Source organism: Strix aluco, chromosome 7, assembly GCF_031877795.1.
Source record: "Strix aluco isolate bStrAlu1 chromosome 7, bStrAlu1.hap1, whole genome shotgun sequence".
Taxonomy (NCBI): domain Eukaryota; kingdom Metazoa; phylum Chordata; class Aves; order Strigiformes; family Strigidae; genus Strix; species Strix aluco.
This window is the reverse complement of record NC_133937.1, coordinates 35,031,184-35,054,505: the sequence shown is the minus strand read 5'-3', so window position 1 is coordinate 35,054,505 and position 23,322 is coordinate 35,031,184. Positions and strand designations below refer to the sequence as shown.

Here is a 23,322-nt window from a genome sequence, read left to right as displayed (position 1 = left end):
TGCTGCTGAGCTCACGCTGCATCAGTATGAACCAGCACTTCCTCACCGCAGGATGAGATATGAGACTGGGGCCTGTCCAGCCAGGCAAAAGCCTGTGGGAGACAGCAAAGCAGTCAACCAACAAGATTTGGAAAAAGATGCACATATGGTATTGCTCGGTAGATTTATTTTAAACTTCAGATGGCAAGAAGAACTGGGTTTAGCAGCTGCTCTAGTCTGTGTCAGAGCCAGAGCTGAGGAAAAAGGAACAACTCTTTTGCCAGGTGCGCTTTGGCAGTGACAAGGTTCATCTTCAGATTGAAGGGATGCCCAGTAAAAAGCAAAATGGAAAATAAACCCCCTGTTAAATGGCAGCAGTTCAAGCTCTTACCCAGAAGTCTGAGAAGCTGAATTATGCTGCCTTCATAACAAAGCATGAGCAATATTTCCCCACCTGCAAGCCAAGTGTTTAAACAAATAGTTTTAAACAAATATAACTTTCCGGGGAGGGGGGAAGGACATCGTTTTAGAATACTTCAACTTAGAAGTTGTGAATAATCATCTGTGGGTGAGACAACCATCCTCAGGAAATCCTAGCAATAGCCCTTTCTTGCTGCCACAATACAGCTCCCACAGCTGAGGGAAAGGAACCGCGGTGGCCCAGCCGTCTCCGGGCGCACAATTTGCTGCCCAGCCGTGGGGGACTCGGCTGGGCGAGCACGTCTCTGCATTCGAGGGGATGCGCCAGCCCAGCAGACATGAACGCAGACGTGCTGTTCTGCGCTGCTGTTCAGGGAATCGGCTCAGGTAATGGCTGATGTTTCTTTGCTATTCTTCGCCCACAGTCACTGCGCTGCAGGTGGCCCAAGCTCAGCCCCGCTGTTCACTGCTCCGCTGGCAGCCCCCAGCAGTGGCACAAAGACCTCCCAGAGCTCTACTGCGGACCCGTCCCTCGACAACCACTCCTTCCCTCTCCACCTCCAGGCCTGCAGGCTACAGCATGGCTCACCCACACCGTATCTGACATCTTTTCTAACATACAGATAGTTTACTCGCTTCCACTTCTAGGCTTTGAGGGGTTTTTAAGCAAGAATGTCCCTAAATTTTAAGCAACAGACATGCAAATAAGCTGAGTAGCTCAGCCATCCCCCTTCACTCAGCCAGTGACCTTCCCAGCAGAGTCCCCATACAGCTGGCACTTTCAAGCAGCCCTGGTTCAGCAAGAGTCAAAACTGAACTTCTCTCACACACACCTTCAGGTTTCCCTTAACGAAGCGCTAATGAGAAGCAAGGGGTACACAAGGTTCCTTCACTCAGAACCTGCTAGTTCACTGACACCTATGCACACATGTTCAAATGCACGCTCGTTAGCTTGTTAGGGGGTGTTGAGCCTGAAGGGAACAGCTGCAAAAGCTAAAGCAAATCACAAGCAATGTCTATTTGAATTCAAGGAAATCAGTGGATGCAGGAAGCTGTTAGAATACTATATGGGTGGGCCCCATACTGGAGTATCTGTACCCTTTAGTGTCCACATTTTCTTCCCCTTCATCTCACCATGGTTATAGGAACAGTTCATCTCTTGGCCCCTTGTGCAGAACACCTCCATCTCCTTTTGGGCACCTGCACCTTCATCACAAGCCCAGCCAGCCGTGCAGTATCTCTGTGCACGTATGAGTAGGTAACATTATTCTGGTTGCTGGGAACTACAGTTTTTGAGATTATCAGAGCCACATTTCCAGCTGTCATTGGCTATGCCTGGATTAATAAATTCAGGAGTTCCCCAGAGACTGAAACTGGTGATGATGTTCAATGCTCAGAAAGGTCTCGGCATGCTTTTGGACACCACCAACTAACACTGCCCCAAACAGCTCCTGGGCATAGTAGAGAGTTAATACCAGCTAGTGACGAACACATCAGGCAGGTTGCACACAACCTCCCTCTTTTGAAGGCTCAGAGAGTTTCGTATTACAGAGGTGACCAGCCCGTGCCAGCCAGATCAGTATTCAGGAATAAATTTGCTAATTTGTTCAGAAATATAGATTCACCATTCACTGAGCTCATCCCAGGGGCCTGGGATGCAGCTGACATTGCTCTGATTGCCTTTGACCCCAGATGCTGATGGCTGAGCTTATCCTGCCAGTGGAGCCAGACTTCTCTATAGTTCACAAAGTGGGATCTCCACTTCGTAAAAGGCTGTGGATATTTATAAATATGAATATTAAAACAGAAATTACCAAAACCCAGAAGTGAAACTGGGTTCAGCTCGATTTGACTACTTAGACGAAGAAAACACAAAAAGAAGCTAAGAAAAGAAAAACGGACTTTTAGAAAGTGTTTGATTTTCAGTACTCTGGGTTGTGCACGCCACTCGTGCTGCTCCAAAAACACGTGGCCTAAAACAGGGCGGGCAGCTGGCACTTCTTGGTAAAGGTGATCTTTGTTGCTGCCACCATCAGGTATTCAACAAAAATAGCCTGAGAAAACCTTATTCTGCTCGACTGAAAAAGTAGCTCCTTTAGCTTGAATTGTGGGGCCCTTCAGCTTCAACAGCAGACCCTCTGCAGACCCCAGCTTCGGGGAAACAGAAAGACACGTTATCAGGTGTGGTCCCTTCCACAAGCTGTACGCCTTTTCTGCACTGCTTTCATCTGGCAGGAGACGGGAAGCTGCAGTAGGGTTTTATGACTCTCCTACCTCCCTCAGAGCTAATACCCAGCCTAACTGCTCTTCCGAGGGTGGACCGGTGTGGATCCCGGTGATGGTCCCTGCAGCCAACAGACCTGGGACAAACCTCCAGAGCAGACGGAGGCCACGGACCCACATTCAGCTTAAGGCAGCGCTGCCAATTAGCAGCAGTAAGTGCCTGGGTGGGAAATTAGGCAACGACTTCGGTTTGCATCAGCTCACAGCCGACAGGAGCTAAGCAGGCACACAGCGATCGCGCTGTGATTTTTTAATTATGATTAAACAACTATAATCTGGGCGAGTTCAACAAAGTCAGGGCCAATTGCATTATGAAAAGCTTGCATCTGCAAGGTCTCTGAGCACCAGCCATGCAGTTTGCTGCGTTTCGGTCTCTCATCAGCGAACACCAAAACCACGTCCCACAGTCATCCCCGCCAGCGGGAAACCCACAGCAAACACAGGCATCGCCCCCCCGCCTCGGCACGGCGGCTGGACCGGGACCGGACACCCGCAGCTCCCGCAGGCTCGGCCCAGGGAAAGCCGCTCTCCCCGCCCCGTCCCCCCTCACAACCCGCGGCCGGGAGGAAGGAGGCCGGGCGGGCCCGGCGGGGCGGGCGGTGCCGGGGGCCCGGAGCCGCCCCTCCCCGTCCCCTCAGGGCCCAGCTCCGCCCGCCGCCGCCGCGTTCAACATGGCCGCTGCGCTGGGAAGGCTCCTGCGGACCGCGGTGAGTGAGTAACCGTCCCCGGCCGCGCCGCGACCCCAGGCCGGCTCTGACCCTCCCTGTCCCCCCGCAGGTGCCCGCTGCTGCTGCCGCCGCCGCCGGGAGGAGGCTGACGGCGCGGCCCCTGCCCTGCGCCCGCCGCCAGTTCAGCCTCGGTAAGTGCGGGGAGGTCCCGGGCCAGGCGCCGGGAAAGGCCCCGGCGGCCTGACGGCCCCGGCCGCCCTGCGGCTGCGCCCGGGAGGAGGACAAGGAGGAGAAGGCGGCCCGGCCTGGCCCATCCCGCAGCTCAGTTTTCTCCCCCCGCAGGCTCCTCGCGGTTTGCTCCAGCGGTTACACAACACGCCCCGTTTTTTAAAGGAACGGCCGTTGTTAACGGAGAGTTCAAGGAGCTGAGCCTGGATGATTTCAAGGGGAAATACCTGGTTCTCTTCTTTTACCCCCTGGACTTGTGAGTGCGGGTTTCTCTCCTTGCAGATAGGCCTCCCGCCTGGCTGAAGGTCATCAGAAGCTCTGCAGATCCTTGCTGTCTGAAGTGGCTGGTTTTACCTTATTTGGGCTAATCTTGTAAGGCAGATGTGACTGTTTCCAGAGCATGAGTGATAAGACTTGGGGGGCAGATGGCCATTGTGTTTTAAAGCAATGGACCTGGTGGCTGCAGAGCATCTTCTCACTGCTGGAATTGCTTCAGGAGGAAGATGTGGCCTTGCAAGTGTGGTTCCTCATATCAGGTCCCAGGGTGAGGGCACTGCCTTGCAGGTTGGGGTCGTGTTGGAGACTCTCCCCATTTAAGCAGCAGGGCCAGCAGAACTGCAGCTAGAGTGCTCCAAAGCAAAAGGTGAATAGATGAGGTTGAACCTGTCCAGAAGACAGATCGCCAAGAGCAACCTGGTGTACATGGGCACGTGGGGGAGGATTTAACCTGCAGTCCTTTCTGCTCTAGTTTCCAAAAACGCTCTGTCAAAAGGGTGTCTCTGCAAAAATCTGTCTTAGAAGTAAGAATTGAAAACTGGTGTGCTAGCTAGGTGGCTATGGCAGCTGCTCTGAGACTGACTGAAGCTAAGCTTGAGCAGGAAACACGGTTAAAATTACCAGGCTAAAGAAAACTCTCTGCTGCATTAGTGCATAGAAACAGACATGAGCATCTTTTCTAAAAAATTCTCTTGACAAGATTAGAGAATCATTACAGCCTGTTCTCTCTTCCCACCCAGCACCTTTGTCTGCCCCACAGAAATTGTGGCTTTCAGCAACAAAGCAAATGAATTTCATGATGTGAACTGTGATGTGGTGGCAGTTTCTGTGGATTCTCATTTTTGTCATCTGGCCTGGATAAATACGCCACGAAAGGTATGAATTGGGCAGCTGTTAGGGTCCTTCTCTGTTGATTTGTTTTCTTTTCACAAGAGTTTCTGAGAAGGGTTGAATAAACAATTGTGCAAACACCAATTTGAATAATTGCTTAGTGTGTTATGTGATTAACTTCTACATTTGATGATATAATTCAACCCCAATCTTTGTTTTTCTTGCTCTTTTCCTTAATAATTTGGGATTTTTTTAATCTTTGTTTTGCTCTCTTGATAATCTTGTGTGTTACATCATGTTTACCTCCAAAGATGAATACTCAGTATACATGTCACTGTCCTAAGCTGCTTGTTAGAGCTGATGGTTTGTGTGCACCATCGCAGAAATTGAACACCAGCTGTTTAGTCATTATTGTTAACCGATACCTAACAGTGGTGGCTTCAGAATGGAAGCAGAAGAACCACCAGTTTATTATTAACTCTGGCTTGCTGAAATGGTTCCACTTTTGCAATACAAACATAGCTCCTCAGCTTTCTTCGGGGAAAGAAGGTGATAAAGATGGCCTTTTACTGGTGAGGAGCCTCTTTCAGATGTATATAAAAACACGTGCTTTTGATGACATAAAGCCTGTCACTAGTTTGGCTAGTTGTAGAGAATGAGAAGTGTCACAGGAAGGTGCGGAAGCGCCTGTGCCATCCATCCGTCATTCCCTGCGTGGTTGCGTGGCCAGCGGTCTGCAGTAGTGCTCGCAGACTGGGGGGCCTTGAGGTGTGTAGCTCTGCTGTTGGGACATACAGGGGAGAGAGGAGAGTTTGCTGGATTTAATATGGCTTGACTGAGCCTACCAAGAGTATTTAATTTTCTGCCTGCTTTGTTCAAAGCTCTAAAATGTGACCGTGGACTGACTTCACCGCTTGACACGAAAGCTGTTCAGCGTGTGCCACTCGGGCACCACTCAGTGCTTGTGTAGCAAAATGCCCTGGAAAGGGTGGAAATAATTCCGTGGTGGCACAGGCAGGAAACTGTCACCTGGAGAAGCGAAGGCCTTGGTTTGTCTGAGAGCTGTGCTCAAAGCTCCGTGTATGAGAACTGTGTTGCAGGCACGCGTTTGCAGGATCAGGGTCTGAGCAACTGAGATTACACAATGATTCACTGATGATGCCAGGAATAGAAAAGCTAACAAACTCCAGGCTTGTTTCAAGGATAGAGAGCTTATCTCTCTTGCAGTTCCACTGTGTTGCAAAACTGAAAGAAATCTGGGTTGACTCTCCAAATAGTACTTAAATTTATTTGGGGGAGGAAAAAAATAATAAATGCAGTAAATGGAGAGAGCAGCAGACCTCTGACATACCTAGTATGGCTGTTAGGAGCCTTGCATTTCGTCTGTTCTAGTACGCAGGTTTGGTTTCCCTTCCCTCCCCACCATGTTCGTCTTGTTTAATTTTGAACACTTAAATATTCAGAAGAAATTTTTGTATTCAAAGCTCCTGAATAGGATACAAGGGAAATCTTTCTGAAAATTTATGACTGTTGTCGTAGGTAGCCTTCTACCACCAAAATAAACGATTCTAAAACAATTGGTGCAAAAGAAGTTTTCATGTTCCCAAGAAACCAAATGTTCCCGACTACTTTAAAAAACCAAACGAAACCCAAGTAAACAACAACACCCCTTTCCCCGTGATTCCTTTCATGGAGCAAATGGCATGAATGTGTTTTGTTGTTAGTATACCTTCAAGAGCACTGAACCCAGTAACTCAAAGAAGGATGATCGTAAAAAGTGTTTTGTAGCAAAATGTAATCTTACTCTGTTCTCTAGAGCGGCGGTTTGGGCAAAATGAATATTCCAGTTCTGTCGGACCTCACAAAACAGATCTCCCGTGATTATGGTGTGCTCCTAGAAGGACCTGGCATAGCACTAAGGTAACGCATGATTGCCGGTAACTCTGTTATGACACAGCCCAGTCTAAACCACCGTGAGCCATACTGTCCCCTCCTGAAGGGGAAACTGCACAAGGATCAAATGAGGACTGTAGGATGTTATTTTTTCTGCAGAACTTCTGCTGGATCCCACCCTAGGAAAAGGGCACATGGCCGTTACGGCCATTAAGTTGAGAATGGTTCCAGGCCTCTCTGAGAGCGTGCAGGAGAAAGCCAGCTACTCTGCTCCGAGTGAGTGGGAGAACTCCATGTCACTAAGGAAAACAAGAGTAGGATAGAAGAGCATTTTACAATTTTTTTACATTTTTTCACAATTAGGCCTGTCCTTTTTTCTTTTTTTTTTTTTTGTTTTCTTTCTTCTGAAGGGAGAAGAGACTGCCTTAACTTCTGTGTGAGAAGTTTCTGAAGCAGTTGTCCTAGAGGCCACTATAGTCAATCCTGTAATTATCTAGAATAAAAAAACCCAACATTTCCTTTTCCACCATGGGAATACTTATTAAAAGCAAATAGTGGTCCCTGAGAAACATTGGATTGGGTAGGAGTCTTCTGGAGACCTTCAGTTCCTGATCTCTTTGGATCAGGAACTTCTGTCATTTGTTGACAAATTAATTAGTAAGACTGTGACTTTGGTTTTTCACAGATGTTTATATGCAACAGGATTTAATATAGTAGTTTAATGTATAAGCAGCTCTTCATACTTTCAGATTTTCCTATCAAAAAGTCATGGGAAGGATGCCAGCTATCAACTTTGACATATAGGTGGAATTAGAAGTTCTACCTTTGTTACACATCTGTCTCAATTTAATAGTCTTTATATATACTTTGTAATTTCACAGTACCATACCAGTGGAGTGGTTCTTGGCTTTTGATCACTAACAAGCAATGTATCAAACGCTGTATTGCTACTCCTGACTACCTGCATCTAAGAATAACTACGTTGCTGAAATAGTTCATCCAGTTTCTTGTGTTTGGTCTTGGAACGTGATTTCCATTCCCTAAATTCTTGCTCAATTATAGAGGTCTCTTCATCATTGATCCAAATGGGATCATCAAGCATCTGAGTATCAATGATCTCCCCGTCGGTCGTAGCGTGGAAGAGACCCTCCGCTTGGTGAAAGCATTCCAGTACGTGGAAACGCACGGAGAGGTTTGCCCGGCAAACTGGACTCCAGACTCCCCTACAGTAAGCATCTGCTAAATACCACTTTTCTAAATATAGACACTGGCATACGTCTGCACGTCTGAAGGGCTGAGAACCACTTTAACGTGAGGGGCTTGACTGAATCTGTGCCTGTTGTCTAAATCTGAGGCTTTTACCAGTCAGACCAATTCAGTCTATTTGTATGATACTAAATGTGTGATTTCTGTAAAGAAAGCTGCTGGTTTTCTTTTAGAAGACACAAATTGGCTTTAAAACTCTAAATTTAACTTGCATTCTCCACCAGTTGTCTTCAGATTTTTTACTTAATGCTCTGCTTGATATTTAGCAGAAAAAATGTGTTATATGCTTAAAATTTGCAAGTAGGAGCTTGTACATTATTTCGGCTTTCATCTTTGAACCAAGTGCAGAAACAGAAATACCCTATTGTTTTTATAAAGTATGCATGGATTTTCTTGGATGAAGTGTCAAATCTGGATTTTTTTCATCTTTGTTATAGCATATAATAACAAAACTTCCTTTTCTTGACAGATCAAACCAAGCCCAGAAGCTTCTAAAGAATATTTTGAGAAAGTGCATACATAAACACTCAAAATACAGGATAAAACTCTTAGTTACCATACAATGAAGACATTAAGAAAGCAGCTGTGATCATAAAAAAAAAAAGTTCTCATTTTCTGATGCTTAAAAAGAAATTAAATGTTGAAATATTTACTGACTCCCTTGTCGTCTTTAAAAAGAAGGGTAAAAACTAAGGCTTTTTTTCCTCACCTTTTGCAACCTGTTTCATTAATTTGTGACCACTAGTTGTCTTCCTGAATATAACAAGTACACAAAATACAGTTGTAGTCCCACCGGGTTTTTCCTCTTTCCTTAACTGTTTTGGACCAGAAAGTGTCCGCTGTTTTCTTCTCACATGAAACATTAAATTCTGTAAGAAGAGTTTGAAACATTGGGGACAATACAGAAAATAGAATTTTGATACATGGGTTGTTTTAATGAGTTTTGCAGAGGAAGAGATGAATGTAACAAGTAAAAAAAAAAATCCCAGGTTTTTGTCTATAAATGTACTGTAACTTGAATGTAAATATGTGCCATTTTAATCCTGCATATAGCCAAAGATGCAGTGCAGCTACACAGGAGCATTAACAAGCATGAAGAACTTCTATTCTGCTTGGGAAATGGTAAAAACTTGAAACCCAGTAGTGTACTTACTGGACCTTAATGACAAGTTTTCTGTCACTTAAAGCATTGCTTATTTGCTTGAGTTATGTGGTACTGCTTGAAAACAATGTAGCGTATCTCTAACTGTGATAATAAATCTTAACATTGACTAGCAGCAGGTGTGTTGCTTTGCTTTTCTTTCGCTTTTTCCCCAAAGATTCCTGTTTCTCTCTTTTTGAAGAAGTTGGATAAGTTGCATTGCCTTAGAAACTGTCTTCTGTACCTTGGTTCACAGCAAGTAGTTAATAGCTGCCATGGCTTTTGTGTGTGTGCCGTAGCGGGTGTGCTGCTGAAGGGCTGGATAAATCGATAGGATACTGAATGGGTTTGTCTTTTTCATCTTCTGCCCTTATGAGCAGGGGAGAGGACTTAAGATAAACAGAAGCACAAGGGAACCACCTTGGCAAAGTGGCTGTTGTGTCCTAAGTTAGCTTTATAACAGGTATCAACGCTGCAATGTAAGTGAAAGGATGAAAAACCAAGCCTGACTGTGGTGCTCAGTGATGCTCCAGGTTTCAGTGCTTGGACATCTCACTCCCACCGTTTTAGTTGAGTTTTGTATAAAACCACTAGTACCCGTGCAATTTTTCCAATAAACCTGATCTGGACCTACAAGATGTGAAATTAAACCCCTGCGCAGCTCAGTAATACAAAATAACATGCCAGCGGCGTTGGGGGCAGCCATTTGTGCCCGTGAAACACACTGATCTTTTACCTGGCTGTCTCTTTCTCTTACCTTAATCACTTTAAGTCACAGTGGAGGACGCAGGGGCTTTCTCTGCCGTCCTGCGCCTTGGCTCTGCCTTCCCGGGTCGCGCAGGGGGCTGGAAGGGGAAAAGGCGATCGGACCTTTCCTAACCGCGATCCGCTCCCCGCCCCACTCCCGGGCCTGCCCTGAGGGGGGTCCCGGGCTGCAGGCCGCGGCCTCCCTCCCTCCTCCTCCTCAGGGCGGGAAGGCGGGAGGCCCGGCCCGGCCCGGCCCGGCCCATCCCGGCGGGCGGGATCCCGGCGCGGCGGCAGCGTTCCCGGGCGGAGCGTGCAGCAGCCGGACCGTCCCCCGCCGCCGCCTTTCCGGGACCGCGGCTCCATGGACGCCAACCTGCGGTTCTGGCGGGCGGAGGGCCAGGTCAGGGGCTGCGGGGGGGGGACGGCCCGGGGCAGCGCGGCTCGGGTGGGCTGCTGCAGAAATAACGCCTCGTCTCCCTGAAACGTGTCTCCGTCAGTCTTTTTTCCAGAGGTTTCTTCTCTGGGCGGACGTCTTGGATCCTCTGCTGCTCCTGAAATCCTCCGTGAGTACCGCGGGCCGCGCTTTCGTTCGAAGCGGTGGGTGACAGGAGGGACGGGTGTCTGGGGTCCCGGGGGGGGACACAGGCTCCCCCCGCTGCCCTTTGCGGCGGGACGTGGCCATACATGTATGCATTTCTTTATATAATTACATAAAGGGCATTTCTAGACACCGCCATTTCAGCAGCCCTGTTCACGCCGTGGCTGCTGTGCCAACAACAGCTGAATTAGCCCAGTTAAGACTCAGGAAACCCCCCAAGGCAGGAGCGATGAAGCGAGCAGCTGGGCAGGCTGTTCTTAAACACAGACTCGTGATGGGGAGCTGTCACAGTTTTGGAGAGGACAGGTTTGCTGAACAGCATCGCAGGCACCCAAAATCTCTGCTGGCTAACCCACATACCCATCCTTGCAGTGCAGCTTAATCTGAAGGTCATGAAGCTCTTTGATTCCCCTCCAAGTGGCTATACTGAAATTAATCCTCCCCTAGGAGGGCGCACGCCTGATTTGTAGGCCCTTTTTATACCAGAGAATGATTATTACAACTTTAACATTAATTATTGAAAGCGTGACATGAAACACATTGTCGGTCATAAAAGCGTAGCTTCTAAATTTCAGGAACTGTCCAGACAGCAAAATCCTGGGGAAGATGTGCTTTGCTGTCAGTCCACTTCTGCATAATTTTATCAGGGGTGACAGCACATTGTATGAGAGATGGCTGATTGGTCAGGATGTTAAAGGAATTTTTGTTTATAGATTTTTTTTATTTTTTAAGGGAAAGCTCCATTAAAGCAAAAGAATACTATCAAAATGTGTGTACATGAGATATTTCCTTGTCACTTTCAGAATTAGTGTATTGTGTCTATCTATTCATCTATCTATATTTGTGTATATATAGTATGAATACATATCTCCCTATATTTTTACATGTACAAATAATATAATTTAGTAAAAGTACATTATATCTATAAACACCAACAAGAAAATTTTATAGTACATTTAAGGATTTGGAACTCTGGGATTAGTTTACACCTGCTTGAATGTAGCGTTGTAAATAGAGATGTGTCTGTTGAAGAAAAGTCAAATCATCTCATAAATTCTCCCAACAGGGGCAGCTTTTTTTGTGTAGACTGTGGGTAACTACATGAAGTTACAGTTTTATTCTCTTTAAGTGTAGCTGGTTTCCATCATTAAAAACTTAAGACAAGTTTAAAGGAAGAGTGTAAGTTGTAAAACTTGATCACACATTTGTGAACATGCAGGAACGTCTAGTAATGTTGTGACTCATTTCTGGTAATTTTAAAAGTCTGGTTTGGAATTTCATTTTAAAGTCATCTAGGTGCCTGTGGGGATATTGGGTAGTTGCTGTGGCAGTAAATCTTTGAGTTTGCCAGCACACGTGGATGACTAAGTGCAAGATTAACACTTGATTTCAGTGAGGTTTTTCATATGCTTAAAGTTCCAGTGCATTTGTGTAATGGATTGAGGGATTGATACTGAAAGGGATCAAGGGAGCCTGAATAATCTAAAAGTTTCTATGATGGTGAATTGATTGTGTGTCTAGGTGCATTCTTGCTTTCACTGCTCTGATGAGGGACAGGTGCATTATTAGCTTGACATTCTAGGTTTGTATGTAGAGTGTCTTATAATGGATATATTGCACTTCAGAATATTGAAATCTGAGGGTTTTTTTCTGTTTGTTTTGTTTTTTCTCAAATGTAGGATGAAATAAGAAGAACCAGGTTATTCATACAAAACAGTGGGAAGACCCTAAGTGAACCCATAAAGAATGATCAGGTATTTTGGAGTGCAGTTTATAGGAGATTAAGGTGTCCTGTTTCATGGCTGAAATAGTTGATATTAGTATAAGATCTATCAGACAAAATACTGAGGTTCGGGTACAAGGGATAACACAAGAAAAACTCATTACTACAGAGATTTTTCTAATCAATGAATCTAGTAGGAATTTCTTTGTATTACTACTGACTTCAATGCCAAATTGCAGTATTATCATCCTGAAGAATGCTAGGTTGTGTATCCTATAGCTGAGTTTAAAAGATGCCCTCAGATCACTCTAGGAATCATTGCTCTAAACTTGTCTGCCCTCAGCAGGGGTGATATAGATAGGTGATAAATATGCAAAATGCTTAATGAGCTCATTTTGAATCTTAGATGTTGCATCATCATACAAAGGGCAGGTTGGTTTGGTTTCACATCTCATAAAATGACCAGTAGCAGTACTTGGGTGGGAAAGTTACTCACAGAATTACTGGAAAGTAGTGCTAAACCCTTGCTTTGTTAGGAGGAGTCTTTCTTTTGGCTCAGTGTGGGCTCAGCTCCTCCCATGTGGCATTTAGTACCTTGTGTGTCAAGTCTGAAAGGAGAAATGAAAACTTCTGTGACTCCAGAAAAACTAAAGTCTTAAATAACTGTTCAGGCTTTTAGCCATATTTAAATTGTTGTTTTCTGTTTTAAAATACCGACTAGCTTAACTTTTTAAAATTAACTTTCTGTTCTGCCATAGTGTGTGTTTTGGTGCTGTTATACAGCATATGGGTTGTGAGTAACTTATGTTCCGCAAGGAGTATGTGGAGATAAATGTTATATATACATACATAGCACTCCATATAAAAATAAAAGTAAGTTACTGGAAAAAGAGGATATAAGAAATTTAGAAAGAAGATTTTACCCTGTCTCTTCTGAAACTTGATTACTAACCTAATTTTCAAATTGTTTAGACAAAACAAGCCTTCCTGCTAAGCCTGGTAAGTTTACAAAATATGTAGAAATCTCCTTCCCTCTTTCCTTCCCTCTTTCCTTCCCTCTTTCCTTCCCAGGTGGTCCAATTTGACTTTTTTTCATTTTTTTTTCTTTTAAGTCCAGTGTACATCCTGATACAGGCAAGATAATTCCTGTTATGTTTAGACCTCCAGGTAAGTTCCCTTAAGAGAAGTTTTGTGTGTGTGACTGAAGCATCAAAGGGGAATAGCTCTAAGTAAATAGCCACAGTGATGCTACAGTGATACTCTATGTAGAAAAGCAAGTAGACTTTTACTTTTGTTAGTTGCATTGTCATGTCTGTTGAAGATTTATTTATTCCTGCAGTCCTCCTGAGGAATTTTTCCCACAGTTCATTTGCTCAGCTAGATGGAAATAGTCTGACCAGTCTCTGTTTTTTGTCACTACAGAATCCCTCCACATGTAAAGCAGTGTACTATAAGCTAAGTTTTCACTGGATTGGATGTGGCTACCGTATGAATTTACTTGCTGTGGTGGCAGATAAAGCCTGCTTGGGGTGATGTTGGAGCCCAGACAGCACAGGCTGTTAATCAGATATAACCATACTTAGGCTATTTACTTATTATCTTGTATAACCACTCACAGCTGTGACAGCCTTTGTTGCCACCTATCTCTTTTTGAACTGAGTAAGGAGAAACAATTTGTCTTCAAAACTTTTATAGTTCCTGAGTACCCATGTTGAGTGGAGTTCATAAGGGCTCTTTTTGAGTATAACCTGTGACTAGATATTCTGGCTTCCTGAATGAGGAATGAGAGACAAAGGTTAGAATTGAAGTCCGTGGTGATGGTGGATTTTTGTGGGCAGTGTTTTACTTAGAGCTGAAACTAGAGGGGGGACGTAAGGGTAATTTTCTGCTCAAAATCTAGACTCAGCAGTTATTTTTACTGAAATTAAGTTTTCTTTCTTTTTAGCCTTCTTGCCCATATGTCTTCCACTGGTGAGTAATCATGAAAGATGCTAGTGTACCACAGGGCTTACATTTTTCCAACAAAGCCAGGGGTTGGAAGGAAGGAATAGAAGGTTTTAGGCTTCTTAGTTGTATTTTCAGCACAAGTTTCTTAAAAGACATCTATTTTATGGGAACTGCTGAGTAATCTAGAAATTGAGCCCTTAAGGAATCTCATTGGGAGTTCAAACCTGTTAGCTCCCTGCCTTCAGCAGTATTCAGGGAGATTGTTCAGGCATGAAGGTCAGCTTTCTGATGAGAGGTGAAATTTGCTGGGTGTTGAGAGCAAGGCCTGGTTTTGGTCCGTTCAATTTCAAAATACTGGAACTGCAGTAGGAAGGAGTCAGACCTTCTGTTCTGTGTTTCAGACCCAGAATATGAATTTTTTCTTACGTAGATTGTGCATTTGCAAGTAAGAAGTGGTGTGGTTAAGAAATTACAAAATATATGAAAATAAATTATTATAGTGCTCAAAAATTGTACCATTTTGCTTCATAAAATTTGTAGCTGCAGTTACACGCATGCTTATTTATTTATTTATTTATTTAGATGGTTTGCCTTTGGTTTTGGCATGAGTATACGTACTGACATATTCCGTACGGAGATTACAGCATGAAATTACAGGCCACTACTAGAAAGTATAACAGCCATCAAGACTTTCATTAAGAACAGTAATAGAATTAACATAAATATTTCTTTTTGATATTTACAGCTTAGTGCTCTTTCATGGGTGTGGTTAGATTCAGCGCTGGCATTAAAAATAAAGGTAGTTGATCCACTAGTATTAAATGAATTACTGATCCTCCTCTGAGGCTTTGGGCATTCCATGCCTTCCCTGATTCAATATTTGCCTTCCGTTGATTGACTCTGTAGTTTGAGAGTACTCTACACCTAGTAGGCCAGACCTCAAGAAAGGCTGTGGTTTATCATGAATTATGGTGTGGTTTATTATTATTGATATTATTATTATTACGTTGTTATTCACTGTCAGAATTGGGAAGTAAATCCTAGAATCTTTGATCGATCAGGTAGATCTAGTATTTATATCCCCACTAGCCAAAACAATCTGATCTTTTCTCATTCACTATTTTAATTAAGTTTTTAGTATCTTAGTGATTTTATTTGCATCTATTTAGTCTTTACAGGTACATAGGCATTTTTTATCTTGGATGAGAAAGGATCTTGCCCAAATATTCTTGCACACCGTGTTTTGATCACTGTGTCTATGTTTTATACTGGATAGAGAAAGTGAGTATGTGACATCTGTGGCAAGAAGGTGTGTTAGCCTAGAATCAAGGCAAATGGCTTTGGGTGCTGACTGGAGCCTTTGACACCACTGCAAATAGTAACACAGCAGTTCTCTTCGTGCTCTAGTGCACCATTGCTTACCAAACACTTCTAGACTCGTCAAACCTAATTTTCTTGTGGGGTTTTCCTCTTAGGTTATTGTTTCATCTCTTCAGCGCCAGGCAAAGAAAAATTTTTTTTGTCAGGTAATTCCCTCTTTCTACATTTACAAGTCTTCTAGTCTCAATCCCAAATTCATTTTTGTTTATAATCTCTTGTTTCTGCAGTTTGTGTTTCACATGTATACCACAGGATTTGCCCTGTTAAATGGAAATGGTACCACAAAGGCTGAAGTATGTGTCAATTTTTATTTTTGAAATCATCTTAATTGTACAAGAGCATTTTGAACATGATTTACAAGTGTTTCACAAATGTATTTATGTACCTACGTACTGTGTTTCTTCTGTCCTTCTTAGGAGTACTCGGTTCAACAAAAGCAGATCTTCTATGGCTTGGGAGCCATTTCCTATGCAGCATGTATTGGTGTATGTATTTGCTCAATGATTGCTTTCCTAATAAGCTCTCCTGAGAAGGAGTAGGCACTGAGATACTCACACTGCCAGATATCCTTCAGGATTGTGCTCTGATGCTCTACTCTGATGTTTTGTCCCAAAACTGTTCAGAATAAGAACTTTCTTGATCATCTGTCAGCCAATACCTTGCTTGGCTTCCTCTGATGCTTCTTCTTCTGTCCTTTTATTATTCTGCAAGCTTAGAAAATGGGTAGTGAGAGGAAGTAGCCAGGGTTTACAAATGCAGAGTAACCCAGTGGGTTGCTGTAGTTGATTTTTTGATGTGGTGCTGTGGAAGAGATTTGTCTCGGTCTAAACAAGTGATGAAATCTGCAGGCATCTGCACCGGAGAGAGTTAGCTCAGATCCCAGCAGCAGCATAGCCATGAAAGTGCTGCACTGAATGTAGGTAATTAGCCTTCCAGGAGGGGGACGTAGCCGAGGGCTCCTAGCTAGCTCTGTGCTGAAATAGGAATTTATAGTTTCTGGAGTTTGCTACATCAGAATGAGCTCTGGTATCCTCATGACACTCATTGCAAGTGTAGATGCCCCTCTAATGCATTTCCTCACTCTCCACACTGAACAGTGATTTTTTTTTATAAGCCTTCTGGCATCAAATTAAGTCTGTTCTTGCTTTTGTTAGATGGACTTTCACCTCTGTCCACTAGGCAAAACAGTTGGGCCAGCAGCACTTAGGACTTTACAGAGGTCTGAGGAGGCAGCTATGCCTGCGGGTGCATGTGGGAGTTCTTCTCCTTTGTCTGCCAGGGGAGGCTCTGAGCACTAACTGGTGTCCTGGCTATTTATTCCTAAACAAAATTCCTGCAAGTGTATTATGGGAATATAGAATTGGGCTGAAACTGCAGAGAATCAGGAACAAATACACAAGTAAACCAGGTTTCCTGTTTGGGGGAGAGTATGTGACACAAGGCAATTGGACAGATGTCCAAGGAATATTAGTCAGAGGTAATTGTTTCCCTTTTTCTGTCTTTGTATTCGTACTGCTATTGTCCTATACATAATAATGTTTAATGCTTTTTTTATCATAATATTTTGTATTCTTACCTAAGAGAGTGATTACGAATACCTTCAGTAACTAGAGAACATATGTATTTTGTTGGAATGTTAAACCAAGGCATTTATTTTTATAGAGGGTAACTATGTATCAAGTCACAGATTTGTTCTCCTAACCAGTTACACATACTGAAATGCTGCACATTTTTTTAATAGAAGATGCCTGTTTCCTCCCAATGCCTTAGGCTCTTCCTTTTGTCTTCATGAATCGTTACATGTTGAAGAGTTCGTTAACGCAACTAGTCGTCCAAAAACTTCTACCTGCTCCTCTTCTTGGTGAGTATAAAGAAACTGTGCACCGTGCAGCTGGTCTGAGGGTTTTTTGCTGCCCCCCTCCGACTACAGAATTTCCTTGCCCTTGCACAGATGTGGTCTGACTGTTTCGAGCTGCCTTCGCTGGCTGCCTTTGAGTACTGTCCTTTCCGTGTGAGAGTTAACACTCACTGGTCAGTGTAGCTGACCTCTGATTCTTGCTGGTTTTTAGTTTTAGAGCTGCAGAGCACTCTCCTGACCTTTGTATGCATGATGGGGGACTATTTTTGCAAAGATACCCAGGGATGCAGTTGGCATTTTTCTTTGGCTTGCACGTTATACCTGAAACCCTCATGAGTGCCAGGAGAGCAGTAGCACTGGAACTGACGTGACCTCGTGTGGCACATACATGACACCAGAGTGCGACATAGCTCTAGGTGTGCACTGGCGTAGTTCCTTATTCAGGCTAGGGCTGCTGCCAGTGTAGAAACTGCTGACAGTGAGTTGTTACAACAGAGTATTATTAACCTTGCAAGGCTACTGAAACAGCTCTACTGACATGGTGAAGTTGTACCAGGACAAATTTAACTATTTGGTGTCATTAACTGTTTTTCTAATGCCATTAAAGAAATTTTTTACCTTTCCTAGGGGGAAACTGGTAAAATTAAACCACGTCATCTCCTCTGTTCCAAGTTATGTGGGAAGGCTACCCAGATCTTTCTGATGATCTCCATTAGAGCTTTCTGGCTTGTTTTCCTTGGAGCAGGTGTTAAAATGTGCTTCCATTTTCTTAAATGTAGAGAGAAACCTTAAAGTAATTGACTAATATTAGTCCAGCATTTGAAAAATGTCATTTATTACACTGATATCTTTATTAAACAGCCCTGCCAAAAACTAATAAAAAGAGAAATCTGCTATTTCAAGCAAGGTCAGTTTGCCAGACTATTCCCTGTTACGCCTAGACCTTGGTCTAGAAAAGAGAAAGAAGACCAGCTAGATTACTAACTCCCACTTGATATGGCCTTTATAAGTGCCTGTGGTTTAGGCTTCTGTTCTCAGTGACTGACCGTGGGATGGGTGTTCTCATGTACCTTGTGAAGCTGGGTCTGGAGGAGACTGAGACATTCTCATCTAGGACCCAACTGAAGCGCTGCCACTTGTGACAGACATGCAGCTGGGCAGAGAAGTGCCATAATGGAACATATTAGAGCCACTGCTCCCCTGGCACCCTCCCTTTCAAATCAGGGGTGCAGCCTTTACTTAAAGTCTGTTCCCTTCAGGGTCTTTTCTTCTGTGCTGGATTTTGCACTGACCACTACAAAACCTACCAACACCACAAATCCCTCCCCTTTCTCTTCAGAACAAAGTACTTGTAGTTTGAGCTGGATGGCAGTGATTGAAAGCTCTGAGTCCATAATGATAAAGCAACTTTTAGGTCTGGTGCCTTAAAATCTTGCTCAAGCTTCTGAAACAAAGATTAAGATCCCAAGTAGATTTTTATGGGGCAGTCTCTTAAGCTGCCAGGTTATTCAGTTGTGAATTGTTGAACTGGAAATGTAAAATGCACGTAATTATGAATGTTACTATTGAGATAGTCCTTTTAAAGCAAAATCCTCTTTAACTCTGCAGGCTTGATGAGTGCATTTACTGTGGTGGTGGTGAGAAGCCCAGAATTTGAGAATGGAATTGAAGTGATGGACAGGAATGGCATGGTTGTAGGAGTGTCACAGAAGGCTGGTGAGAAGGTAGGTGAGTGGGTGGAGGCCTCTCTCGACTTGCCTTTCATTCCCTGCTAAGTGTAGAAAGCGATGCTGAGAGTAGAGTTGGATATATTGAAATGAGGAATCCCAAATCAGGTGCTGAATCTTTGGGTAGGCTTGGACTAGGTCTCTGGAACCAGGTTCCACAACCCTTGTGTCTTCAAGGGTTGGCGGCCTCCCCAAACCAATATACTGAGTTGAGCCGCAGAGACACCAGCATAGGCATTTCTGCTTTCCCTGGTCACCTCAGAAGGAGACAAGACCCTTGGACCTTCTTCTGATGGGGCACCTCAGAGAAAAAAGCCCTGTGTTGTACCTATCACATGCACCTTCTACAGTGGGAATATTATTTAAAGCCTGTGCCTCCCACAGGGCGATGCCCTGATCCACAGTGTGCGAATGCATTTTATCCTTGGGCTCCAGTCGCTGACCAAACTGCCTCTGTGTTTGCTCCTTGCCTTGCTCATCAACATCCACTGTAGAGCCTGGCACAGGAACTAGAGCAAGGAGTCATATTTTATGTGACCCTCCCTTTCTATGCTGCTGTCCAGAGGGCAAGAAACAGCTAGATGAGCATAAAGATTTGTGGACTGCTGGAGAGAGAACTTCAAATTTGACACAGGGTACCTAGGATGCCCAGAAGTTATAATCATTTGAAAAAAGTTCAGCACAACTTAAAAAAACCAAGTCTCAGCAAAATGATTACCATGGTAGGAAAACTCAATATGGCATCAGTAGTATCATGGCCCTTTTGAGGAATTTCTTACTCACAAGTGGAATATTTGTCACTCATAGGAGTTTAGTTCCCATTTAAGAAAGAATTCCTCAGTTGTTTTTATCCCTCATTTACTATTGCTTGAAAAGTCTAATACTTTTGAGTATTAGACAAAAAATTGCTCACAGCAGCATGCAGTATTTGAAGCCGCACAGAGCACTGCTTTAACATTTATTTTTCTCTCTCCCTGGAGGCCGTTAAAGAAACAGCATTGTCGAGAGCAGTCTTGTTTGGGACAACATTCTTCGTGCCAACTGTGCTTATGCACTTTGTGGAGAGGTAGGAGGTACTGCAAAAGGGCTGGGGGTGCCTCGTCAGTATGTATTCTGGTTTTTCATCTGGCTGTTACCACTTGTCAATTTTCTTCTTGGGTTTGTGGTATTACTTGCCTTGGTAGAAGTGATTATCTGGGAAATTTCTGTTCAGCTACTGTGATTCAATTAGATAAGTAAATGAATCTGGTTTATGTCCACATCCATGCTTTGAGGATTTGCAGGACATTGTGTAAAAATCTGAGGATTTCCTCTCTTCTCCCATGCAGGAAACATGTTTTTGCTCTCCTGACAGGCTGTTTTCCAGCACCTGGGCTCCCTAACTTGATTTGAGTCCCCGTGTCTGGTGTCAAGGTTGTTCACAGCACTTAGCTTAGATTTGTTACTGCTGAAGAGACAATATGGTACTTGAATTTGCAGCTAAACCTGGATCCCAAATTCCAAATAGCTTTCCATGTATTTTAAAACATTTTATTGCTTTTTCAACATTTAGAAACGCTGTATCATAAGAAGAATTCATTGTATGCTTTATCAGAGAACTCTTAGCCTGCCCTGAGTCTTTGGTAGGGATCATCTATGTCACGTAAACAACACAGACAATTTGGTATTGCCTAAATCAATTCCCTATCCTGCTCTGTTAGCTTAAGGGACTTCCGTTACCAGAAGACATTGCAGATGTAAGATAAAATTTTAAAAATATATCGAGTTCTAAGTTTTCCACAAGGCAAAGTAGGACTGCCAAGAGGAAGTAAATCTGAAAGGAAGGAGGGTAATGCAAGAAAAATCTTAGTCAAAGGACCAAACACTTTAAAGCACTATGCCCCTTCTCTTGTCATTTTGATCTTGCTGCTTATTTTCTTAATCCTGTATTGATAATCTGGGCCTGGAAAATGCTGCAGCTAAATACAAAACAAAGGGAAAGAACAGGAAGTTAGGAGTACGAACGTAGGAAATAAAGTAAGGAAACATCTTTAAGATTCATAAGCCTAGGTTATTACTAATTTCAGTGCAATTTCAACCACTAAAATAGTAGCTAATGCTCTTTGCCTCACTGTCAGATTGTTTTTCGAGCCCAAACTGACGTACTTACTTTTTCAATGTCTTGGACAGAGCAAAATTTTGGAGAACTCCACGTTCTTTGGCTTCAATGAGAATGCTTGCGATTACGTCAGTTTTAGTAGGGATGCTGCCAGTTTCACTTAGTATGTTCCCGCAGTGTGGGGAGGTAAGTCCTTTCACAGGAACTGATTTAGGATTATTGCTATATTAAATAGTCACTCTGTTAACTATGGCCAACAGTCTTAAGGCCACATTGAAAAAAAATCAATGGGATTAATGTGGTTGTGCATCGAAAATGAGGCAGTGGAGAGGCTGCTTGTGAAGGCCCATGTACTAGGTAAAGGCTTACAGGACATGCTAGGGCTAAATTGCCTTGTGTATTATTTATATTTACACTAAGGCAGACTTAGCAGATTTTTACAACAGTCTGAAGCAAGCAAGGTCAGGAGAACTATCTTAAAAGATTAAAACCAAGGCTCCCCCAGCACTGTTTTCAGTCCTGCCAAAGATAGGAAGGGTATAGATGAGAATTTTTTTTCATGCATAGTCAGCATGAGCTCACAGGAGGGGTAAACCAACTCACAGGCAACATCTCTTCACCCTGTCTTACTGACCTGTGAAGTATGATCTGTTCCCTGGCAGAGTACGCCTTCCTGGCAGGCCTGAAATGGGGGCTGCAGCCCTTGTACCTTGGGCTTTGGAGAGAGGAGCCTGGGCTTCCTTTCTGAATTTATTTCTTCACCCTTATCAGCAACCTGTGAATATTCTCGGAAAATCACAGACTGGGCTCTTGCAATTTTGAGTGATGATTTGCCTAAACTTTCTGGCATTGTAATTTTTTTAGATTTCTTATTCTCTTATGGCAGCAAGGGTAAACTGAACATAAATGAGGGGACTTGTGAGAAATTATGTACTGAGAGTTGGGCTGGTTGGTTCCCTTTGAGCTTCCCAATTGCTCAGCCCACAGCAGTCACCCAAATATATTTATGGTTGGACTTAATGATCTTAAAGGTCTTCTCCAACCAAAATGATGCTATAGTGAATGAAGGTAACATCATTAATGCTCTGTTTAGATCTCGGGAGTACCTCTAATTTTAAATAAAACATATTTCTTCCCTTATGTGTGTGCATGTAGAGAATGTCAGAGAAGCAAAAAAAAAAAAATCCCTCAAATACCCAAATAAACAAAGAACCCCAAATCCCACAGAGTCTTGCTTCTGAATAAAGTATTTCAGTTTGTGCAAAGTTCAGTGCAGTAAAGATGACTTAATGTATACTTACAAGGATATGGTGGTGTTGATTCCCTTTTACTATGCATTGCAGATAAAGCGAGCAGACCTTGAACCAGAACTTCTGTCATCTACAGAGGAAACGGAGTTATTCTACAATAGGGGAATTTAGAAATTGGCTTTAATATATCAGTGTGGGCTCTGACTGAAGTAAATCCTGAATGCATCAACAAATTCAACTGGCACATGTGACTGAATCGTGACTTTGTGGTGGTGTACATACCAGATTTGGTGTACAAGTGTGTGGTCTATAAAGAGGCAGAATTTGCAAAATGATTTTGCAAGCCCCAGCCCACAGGCAGGTATGTTCACATAACTCAATGCTGTAAATGATATTTGTACCACAAAGCACTGTAACACAGCATCTGTCACAAACTGTGTTCTGTATGCTTCCTCGTGCGATTGATTTCTTAATTTAAAAACTGTTGACTACAAAAGTTTGTTCTGCTGCTGCTTTCCAGGAACACAGCTGGTAAAGGCATTAACATCAGTAGTCCTTCAGGTAAAGTCAAGCTGTTTCTTCTCAGAATACTGACTTTGTGTGTTTCATTGTCTCATTTCAAGGATGAGACAGGAGTGAGATAGCCATTAAAGTGGTATTAGACAAAGCAACCCTGATGGCAATATAATACTGATTAAATTTAGTTGTTTAAGAAATGTTCAGGAACTGGGTGTCAAGCTTAGCTACAAAGTGACACCTGACTTTCTCAACACCCTTGAAGGAGGTGTGAAGCCTGATGCTCCTTGAGCTTTAAAACTTTTTTTACACTGAAGCCACAGGGAAATCCTGTGGCTTTCTGACCTTGTGGTGGCAATAAGGAATCCCCACTTTTGCAGGTTGACAGTGTTTATCCAAAAAAAAGCTGTCTTTTGTGGCATAAGGGTTAGCCTGTTGATCGGTGCAGTGATGAACTTTGCTGATCATACAAAATTGTTCAGGGGACCAGGGC

At 43.4% G+C, this 23,322-nt stretch overlaps 2 protein-coding genes across 2 annotated transcripts; both read left to right on the top strand.

Annotated features, from left to right (window-relative positions):
- Nucleotides 1-3,017: 3,017 nt before the first annotated feature.
- Nucleotides 3,018-9,121, top strand: PRDX3 (peroxiredoxin 3). Its single transcript, XM_074831392.1, has 7 exons — nucleotides 3,018-3,389; nucleotides 3,460-3,541; nucleotides 3,693-3,834; nucleotides 4,595-4,730; nucleotides 6,502-6,605; nucleotides 7,641-7,806; nucleotides 8,314-9,121. The coding sequence occupies exons 1-7, from the start codon at nucleotides 3,033-3,035 to the stop codon at nucleotides 8,365-8,367; spliced, it is 1,041 nt and encodes a 346-aa protein (XP_074687493.1). The 5' UTR covers nucleotides 3,018-3,032; the 3' UTR covers nucleotides 8,368-9,121.
- Nucleotides 9,122-10,064: 943 nt separating this feature from the next.
- On the top strand, nucleotides 10,065-22,901 carry SFXN4 (sideroflexin 4). Its single transcript, XM_074831391.1, has 14 exons — nucleotides 10,065-10,132; nucleotides 10,230-10,295; nucleotides 12,010-12,084; nucleotides 13,026-13,052; nucleotides 13,166-13,220; nucleotides 13,999-14,024; nucleotides 15,476-15,526; nucleotides 15,608-15,673; nucleotides 15,797-15,865; nucleotides 17,151-17,241; nucleotides 18,847-18,962; nucleotides 19,946-20,031; nucleotides 21,135-21,249; nucleotides 22,407-22,901. Exons 1-14 carry the CDS (start codon nucleotides 10,094-10,096, stop codon nucleotides 22,482-22,484), a joined length of 960 nt encoding a protein of 319 aa, XP_074687492.1. The 5' UTR covers nucleotides 10,065-10,093; the 3' UTR covers nucleotides 22,485-22,901.
- Nucleotides 22,902-23,322: the final 421 nt, after the last annotated feature.

Excerpts from the sequence above, each read along its gene's own strand:
- PRDX3 (XM_074831392.1), top strand. The coding sequence starts at position 3,033 with ATGCAGTTTGCTGCGTTTCGGTCTCTCATCAGCGAACACCAAAACCAC. Across the intron at positions 3,542-3,692 it reads CCGCCGCCAGTTCAGCCTCG|GCTCCTCGCGGTTTGCTCCA; the intron begins GTAAGTGCGGGG and ends CTCCCCCCGCAG. Across the intron at positions 7,807-8,313 it reads GGACTCCAGACTCCCCTACA|ATCAAACCAAGCCCAGAAGC; the intron begins GTAAGCATCTGC and ends TTTTCTTGACAG.
- SFXN4 (XM_074831391.1), top strand. The coding sequence starts at position 10,094 with ATGGACGCCAACCTGCGGTTCTGGCGGGCGGAGGGCCAG. Across the intron at positions 17,242-18,846 it reads TCTACCTGCTCCTCTTCTTG|GCTTGATGAGTGCATTTACT; the intron begins GTGAGTATAAAG and ends TTAACTCTGCAG. Across the intron at positions 18,963-19,945 it reads CACAGAAGGCTGGTGAGAAG|GCCGTTAAAGAAACAGCATT; the intron begins GTAGGTGAGTGG and ends CTCTCCCTGGAG.